General features: G+C 36.9%; 2 protein-coding genes across 2 annotated transcripts in view; both read right to left on the bottom strand.

The window, feature by feature from the left end:
- Positions 1 to 213, bottom strand: part of Cbr-pup-2 — a gene marked incomplete at both ends in the record, with an annotated part of 3,962 nt that extends 3,749 nt beyond the window's left edge. The window contains one exon of the mRNA XM_002646980.1: positions 202 to 213. Coding sequence (XP_002647026.1) covers positions 202 to 213 — 12 coding nt within the window. The remainder of the gene's footprint in view (positions 1 to 201) is intronic.
- Positions 214 to 7,187: 6,974 nt separating this feature from the next.
- On the bottom strand, positions 7,188 to 8,263 carry CBG03539 (the record flags this gene model as incomplete). Its single annotated transcript, XM_002646979.1, has 3 exons — positions 7,188 to 7,248; positions 7,774 to 7,947; positions 8,001 to 8,263. 3 exons carry the CDS (start codon positions 8,261 to 8,263, stop codon positions 7,188 to 7,190), a joined length of 498 nt encoding a protein of 165 aa, XP_002647025.1.
- Between the last annotated feature and the right edge of the window lie 255 nt (positions 8,264 to 8,518).

The raw sequence follows: 8,518 nt of genomic DNA, 5'->3' as shown, positions 1-8,518 counted from the left end.
ATATCTAATTCAGTTGGTCAGAAATTTTTGGTTTTAAAAGAAACTATGACAGGGTCCATTTTCAAGTCCGGATTAAAAAAAACGGAAGAGATCCGAATGAAAAAAGGGGTATGGGCGGAGCCAAGAGGTGCAGCACGCTTCGAAAGCCAAAGACACAAGAACAACTGGATAATTAATTACAGAGAATGTGCATACACTCACATCATTTGTCATTCTCAGGAGGGAAAAAATGGATGTTGCTTCTAATTTACGATGCTTCAAAAAACATAAATAGATTCTCTAATTGTTGCAGGGCACCTCAAGATGAATATTAATAGGGATATAAAGAAACTCTTGTCGGAAGCAGCGATGACGTTGAGAACGGAAACGCTAGAAATCTTTTTATATATGTTAAGAGCGTACTAGATAATCGACCAAAGTGAACTTTCAGGCCGGCTAGACGAACTTCTTTAAAATTCTAAGACTCTGCCCATTAGTTCGATTCATGAATAATGCAGTGAGTGTCTCGTCGTTGTCCGGGTGGGACGTGGTCGTTCTCACCCGGCCCTCGCCACCCAGTTGTTTACTCGTGGACTGGACGAACACTCGTCCTCCGAGAATGACACTAAACAAAGGCCGAGGTGTTTTTCACATGGTGATTTTGACCAAAATCATTTGGTTTTGCAAGAAATATGAATACTACTTTTTTGAATAGTTGATTATGAAAAAACGGGCATGTCATAGTTTCTTTCAGGACCGATATTTTCTGACCAACTGAATTGGGCGTGATAGAACACAACGAGTACTACAAGATGATAATATTTGCCAAACTGTATCTTGTCTATGAACATAGATACAAGCCAAAAACCCGCCCGAGTTTTTGGTCCGACTGGAACTTTGNTCATAAACAAGATACAGTTCTCTGAATAGCTTTATTTTGAAGCATTTGTCAAGTTCTATAATACAAGTTTTATTGGTATATTGATTCTGAAAGAACTATGGCAAGACCTATTTTCAAGGGACAGAAAATGGCCGTGAGGAAAAATACTTGGGAAAGCAAAAGAATATGCACCGAACCAGAGCTCGAAAAGTACATAGAAAAAAGACCTTATCCCAATAAGATATGTCAGAAAAAGGGCACACCAAGTGCTCCCATGAGGAAAGGGCATTCGCTGACTAACATGGTGGCCACACCAGAACGCCTCGTGCCATCTGGAGTAAGAAGAGGAAAGAGAGGGGGGAGAGGAAGGACGAAAAGTGAAAGGAAGCGAATTGCTTCCTGTTGAGCCAATGATTCTATTTTCGAGGAGAGAAGATGACATCGAGTAAGAAGTAAACAATGAGAAAAGCGATGTGAACAAGCAAAAAGAAAGAAGACGTACATGATTTACTATGCATGAGTCTTCCTGATCTGGGATATGTCATAATAACGAACATTAATCACAAATCACCACAGCAAAAACATACTTGAAAATAGGTCCTGTGCCATAGTTTCTTTTAGGATCAATGTTTTGAGACCAACTGAATTAGACACGATAGAAGAACTCAAGACCTACAATATGATATTAATTGGAAAGCTGTATCTCGTCTATGAACAAAGTTACAGGTCATACGACTCCCGAACCGTTTGGTCTGTAACTTTGCTTATAGACGAGATACAGTTCTCCAATTAATATCATTTCGTAGTTCTTGAGTTCTTCTATCCTGTCTAACTGAGTTTATCTGAAAATATTAATTCTAAAAGAAACTATGACAGCGCTTATCACATTCCGTTTTGGGCATATTTTGAAGTATGCAAATCACCGACTATTGGGATAATGAAAAATCTTCCCAGCAAACGTAGGTCTGAGCCTCAGACTCTGCGAAAATGGCACCAAGTTTCCGGAAGAGATTTGCTCTTTTTATCCCCGCCTAATCCTTCTTTATCACTTTGTAACTTGAACAAAATATCATGACATCTGAATTATCAAGCTGATACGTCGGAAATCAATGAAACTAGAAGAATTCTGGGATTAGTGTTTTCAATAGTATGGTGTGAAGCAACTAGAATTCACAATGAGAGTTTGAAAAGAGGAATTTCAAAACAAAGCAGGGAAATGCGGAGTTCCTGGTCATCGGAGAGTCGAATAGACTCCATGACAACGTCATCTTATTTCAACGGTACAAGTGGAATCTAGTCTTTTCAGACGACGATTTGAGTACAAAACTCGATCTATACAACCCACAAATCAACGGATTTCGAATCTTCAGATACAAATTCTAAAAACACAAGTTTTGTAGCTACAAAAGCTGAAATTTTCAGCTTTTTGAAAAGAATCTTAACTAGTCTGAAGTGTTTGTTTTTTTGTTGCTAAAACAAAAAAGTTTTTGGCTGAAAAAAAACTGTGTCGAAGATGAGCACAAAGAGAAACAACAGCAAACGGGAAAAAAAATGTTTTTCCTTCGTCGTTTTGTCATCAGCTAGTCTACCGGGCGGACAAAGAAGGAAGAAGAGATGACTAAAGAAGAGAAGACACACAAAGAGAGAGTATTCACGCCTTCTGTTCATTTCTTTCTGTGTGCGTGTGTGCTGAGGAAGGATGAAACGGGAACATCTGCTAGTGATGAGCAGATGCATAAGGAGATCAACCGTAGCATACATCCTTCATGAGTGATTAGTAAGAAACGCTAATCTTAAAGATTGCCTGGTACGATGGCTCTCAGTTGGATATTAGTAAAAATTCTAATCCAAAGACGATCGTTTGGCTGTCAGGCCCGGGCACGGCTCTTTTTTTAGCTTTTAAAGTTTCTAGAAACCAAAAATATGTCGTTCAAACAAACGACGTCTACAGGAACCAAAAACGGGGCGAACTAGTGTACGGAAACCAACAAATAAACAACAAAAACCATCTCTTCAGACTGTCTAAACAACTAGACAAAAGAAGATGGAAAACAGGAAGAGTAGACGGTGTGGTGGTATGATGAAAAACCGTACTAGCCGAAAAAAAAATGAATTCTAGACTAGGCTATATACTAGAAAACCACAGAAATACCACTAAAAACTACTGTAGATGCTCCGATAGAAGCCTGCACTTTACTTTAACTTTGAGCTCAATTATCTCGGCTCCTGTAAGAGATATCAAAACATATTCAAGTTATAAAATTTTAACTATAAAATGGGACGCATTTTATCAGTTGACAAAATGTTGATATCTCCAATAGGAACCGAAATAATTGAGTTCAAAGCTAAAGAATACGGTGGGCATCTAGTAGAGCATTACATCCCAAAAAAGGTTCCTAATGAGAATTCCTTCTAGTTTTGAAGAATACAACTCGTAAAAACTGGTAGTTAAAAATTACTAGAAGGATCACAAAACAAGTTTCTGGCCAAAATAAGAAGAATACGGAAAAAAAAACTCATGAACAGATAGTCCTAGGTTTAGATTATTGCGGAGAACATAGAATCGAGAAAAGATAGATATTGATCTAGAAGGAAAGTGGTCAAAAGAAAAACCAGAAGAAACACTTTAAACTGTGTATAATTGCATCGAACGAAAACGACTGGAGAAACCCCTAAACGGTGAATAGAGGTAAAGGAAACGCATCTTCCTTACATATGAAAGAATTTGGGAGGAAAACCTGTAATAGAAGTGCCATCACACAGTCAAGTTTGAGCTCAATTATCTCGGTTACTGTAAGAGATATCAAAAATGGGTCAACTGATAAAAGTTTTGTGTTATTATGATAAGCAATTTGTCAGTTGACCACTTTTTGGTATCTTCGATAGGAACCGAGATATATGAGCTCAAACTTCAAGTTGAGGCCATTCTATTACAGATTTTACCGTAAATTTTTAATGAGAAATTTTTGAGCTCACAATTTGATACCATTTGCGAGCTAAACTACAAAACAAAACCTATTTTTTGGGACCTCAAAAATTTCAAAATACTCTCAAATTTACCAAAAATCGCTCATGTATGCTCAAACTGTGAATTTTTTCGAGGTTTTTTGTGTAAAAAAAAATTTTTTTTTATCCAAAAAACAACGCGAATCGATTCGAAAGAGCAAACACAGACTCTTTTCAGGCAGACATAGTGGCTAGGAAAGTCAACATTTGATCAGAAAAGGCAATCAAGAGAGCGCTCATTGATATGAATGATGTTCGTATTGTTTTTTTCATAGAGAAAGTGGCTCAATGCTGAACACGAGAGCAAAAAATTCACCTGCGTAATAGGCGCGAGCGGAAATGAATGAGTGAGGCAACAACGTTTTTCTGGCCAACCGGAACAAATTCGTTTAATTTTTGATCGGATATAGAATACAGCATGTTCAAATTCGAGATTTTCTTATAAGAAATACAGGATTGCTGAAAAAACTGGCTCAAATTTATTAGTTTTTTTCAATATCAAAATTTCTAGAAATTGTATCGTTTGATGTCTTAAAATCCCGCAAATCCAGGGTCTTAAAATCCAGAAATTCTGGCTAAATTCTACGCGATGGCTGACATTTTTAGGATCATCTCGGCGCGAAAATGAGGGAAATTCGGGCGGAAAATATGAGGACCGATTGAGCGGCGAGAGAGTGTGCGCGATCAGGAGAGTGCGAGAGAAAAAGAGAAGAGAGACTGTCGGAATGGCCGAGTGAATAGAGATGGGACAGCGAGGAAAGCGAGAGAGAGGGAGAGAGGTAAGACAACGAGAGGAAACCAGAAAATGAAGAAGAATATGAACGATTTCGATTGGATCGTTTCCTATGAAACTTTCCTTGAAACGAAACGAAACAAAACGAGAAAAAAGTTGAAAAAGACCAAAAAAGGGAAAAACGCTATTTTTATTTTTTCAAAACGAGTGTTTTGCATTGGCGGGTGTTGGTCAAATTTATAGGACTGCGGCCGCGGTTTTGATCTATTTGTCGTCTGGTCTCAATTTTTTGCAGTTCGAAGTAAAGAGAAGGGAAAGAACCGTTGCAGTTGGTTGCGGCAAATGACGCAATCTTGGAGTTACTTACAGAAAAAATTTAAAAATTTATAATTCAGGAAACAGAGATTTAGAAAGAAAAATCATGCAAATTAGGGTCTGAAAGCAAGAAATCTCGAGAATTTCGATTTTTGAACGAAAAAACGGCGGAAAACCAGTCGAAAAATCGCTTTTCACACTTCAAAAAGGTTGGCAAAAAGTAAAAAAAAACAAAAAAACACCTTTTTTCCGCTCTCGCGTACTGTATCGTGTCGAAACCCAACCTTACTGGAGTATGTTCCTTTAAAGGAGCATGCTATAAAGAGGTAGGGTCTCGACACGATATCGGTATTTATCTTAAAGGTGGTGTACGGTGAAATTTTTTATTGCATCAAAATGTGCAGAAATGCATGTAGATTGACATAAAAATAAAGAAAAAATTCAAAAAAAATTCCTTCATCGAGAAAAACGCATCGAAAAATACGCTGAAAGCCCTTAGGGACGAGCTTTTTTTCTAGGCCGCCCGGTGAGTAAAAGCGCGCGAAATCAAACGTTTAAAATTTTTTCGCTCGTTTTCACTGTTTTTTCAAATTTTCCGATGTATCTGGAAGAAAAATTGACAAAAACCTAGAAAACTCTTGAAAAAACCGAAAAAAGGTGAAAACGAGCGAAAAAAATTTAAAAGTTTGAATTCGCGCGCTTTTACTCACCGGGCGGCCTAGAAAAAACCTAGTCCCTAAGGGCTTTCAGCGTATTTTTCGATGGGTTTTTCTCGATGAAGGAATTTTTTTGAATTGTCTCTCTATTTTTATGTCAATCTACATGCATTTCTGCACATTTTGATGCAATAAAAAATTTCACCGTACACCACCTTTAAATTTTCGTTTTTTTTAAATTAAAATTTTGCAAAAATGAAGCGATTTTCGCTGAATTTTCTTAAATTCTCGCTTAAATCACTTTACAAAAAATTTAGGCATTATCTGAGTGTGTCAAAAATCGAAAAATCGACGAAATGCAAGCTTTTCGCTTGAAAGCGAAAAAAGCTGGAGAATTTTTGAGCCTGAAAAGTTGAGAAAAAAACAGAAAAATCGCTGAAAATTAGAGAAAACTTGGCAGAAAATAGAAAAAAAAGTTTTTTTTTTCACTCGCGCATGCTGTACCGTGTCGAAGCCCAACCTCTTCGAAGCATGTTCCTTTAAAAGAGCATGCTGTTTTGAGGCTGGGTCTCGACACGATACCGCCGGAGTTGATTTTTTTTCGAATATTTTTCAAACAATTTTCTCAATTTTTCTACTATTTTCATCATTTAAATTCACAGTAACTCGAAAAAAATGAATGTTTATTATAAAAATCATCGAGAAAAGATAAAAATCGTCGGAAATTTGAGAAAATAATGTTTCAAATTCGAATTTTTTGCAGCAAAAAATTTTTTTTTCCAGACTTTCTCAATTTTCATAGTTTTTTCGATTTTTTATCCGAATTACATCAAAAATGGTAAAAGTCGCTAAAATTGGGAAAATTTTTTTCGATTTTCGTTTTTTTGTAAATTTAAATTTTTCAACAATAAAGCGATTTTCAGATGGAAAGTCTTAAATTCTTGCTTAAATCACTCCAAAAAAATCTAGGCATTGTCAGAGTGTATCAAAAATCGACGAAATGTTCCAAGAAACTGAAGAAAGACGTAGACACATGAACGAAGTGATCGCTTGCTCCATTCTCTTCTCTCCCGCGGGTAAACATACACTTCCCAACCGACTCCCGCTCATTTCGTACACTTTTCTCTCTTCCGATTCTCCAATTTTTCAGTGATATATCGGGCTTACTATGCGGAAAGTTAGAAAACAAGAAGAAGAGTGTGGGCAGTGTGGCAGTGTCGCGGTAATGTGTGAAGAAGCGACTAAGATCAGGTTATAGGGACTTTTTTTGATACAGAAAAAAACGAATTCATGAAAAAAAAGAAACATAAATAACGAGGCAGAGTAAGGGCGGAGAGAGGGAGAGAGACAAGGTTTAATCAGGATTTCCATCCGAATTACGCAGTGCTGTAAATTTAATAATTAAAGAATCCAATAAAAAAAGATGAGGGGATGGAGATTTTTCTTTTTCGACTTCAGATATTCAGTGTTCACTAGAAAAGATGAGGGGTGGATGACATGTGTGCGGGGCAATAAGACTTCTGATAAAGGGTGTGTGTAAGACATAAAAAATGGATAATTATACTGAGAGAAAAAATGAACAGAAGCGAAAAGAACTGGAATATTCTGGATGTAATGATTAAGATCCAGTTTGAGCGTGATGGATGAGAAGATTATTTGTAGGGTCGTTGACCATATGTCTGAAAAAATAGTGTTTTTCAGCTTAGAGGTGGTGTAATAATTTTTATTGCTTTATTTTGTGCTGAAAATCATGTAGATTCACATAAAAATAGTGATAAAATTTTTTAAAAAATCCTGAAATGCAAAAAAACCTCATGAAAAAAAGAAAGTTGGGTAAGGTGGCCTAGCGGCCGAGTGTGAGTTTTCTTGTCCCTATGCTGCGAAGCAGCGCGCGAATTCAAAAGTTTATTTATTTTTATAGTTTTTTCAGATATTTGTCAAATATTGTTTTTTTTGGGATTTTTTCAGATTTTTCGAGATATCTGGGAGAAAAATTAACAAAAACCTTGAAAACCCTGACAAAATCCTGAAAAAAAACTATGAAAATGAATACACAATTTGAATTCGCGCGCTTCTTCGCAGCAAATGGACTAGAAAACTCGCAGTCGGCCACTTGACCACTCGATACATCTTCGCTTTTTCGATGTGGTTTTTCTCATTTCAGGGATGTTTCTTCAATTTTTTTCATTTTTATGTGAATCTACATAATTCTCAGCACAAAAAAAACCTGAAACGATATTTTTACCCTTTTATGATAGCCCAATCGATCTCCAACACCATTAGAATCCTCTGACGTCTTCCTGTGATTATTGAACCCGTCGTTGGAGCGATAACTGTTGTTTGTGGAGTTAGATGTATATCTTCGCCTATTATCTTTTCTTTAAAAAAATATTTTTTTCAATACATTGCTCATCTTAAAGGCCTTATTTACCCTTGCATTCTGAAAGGACACGACTCATAAAAGTGGCCTATCCTGTGACAACTGTGGCATTGCCTGTCCGATGGCGCCGACCCTTGATGGCATTTATCGAGCAGTACCTTTCTGTACATCAAATGGAAGCCTGCGTGGTTGTGGTCAGTCATTTTGGGCTTTTCAGACATGAAAACGGCACGGGAGTTGATGAAAACCTTCATGATGAATACGAACACTGAAAGGAAAATCGATATATTATCCTGGTACGGAGCTGTGACCATTGTCAAAGGTCCCAACTACAGCAACCTAAGAAATATTTGCATTTTCTGGATTTTTTTTTCACTATTATCATGTCCGACGCCGATTTACCTTCGGGCCGAAAATGTTTTCAAAGGCGCACAGCCGGTCCTGAAGAGGAAACGGATACGGTTTTTAAGAACAACTTCATGCGCCTTTAATACAGTACTTCGGAATTGTTTTATTTTGACCAATGTAAGGCAGTTTTTCAACTTTTTAAGAAATTTATTTATTCATGA

This window comes from Caenorhabditis briggsae (genome assembly GCF_000004555.2).
Source record: "Caenorhabditis briggsae complete genome, chrIII, whole genome shotgun sequence".
Lineage (NCBI taxonomy): Eukaryota > Metazoa > Nematoda > Chromadorea > Rhabditida > Rhabditidae > Caenorhabditis > Caenorhabditis briggsae.
The sequence above is the reverse complement of the archived record's forward strand: the minus strand, read 5'-3'. Positions and strand labels throughout refer to the sequence as shown.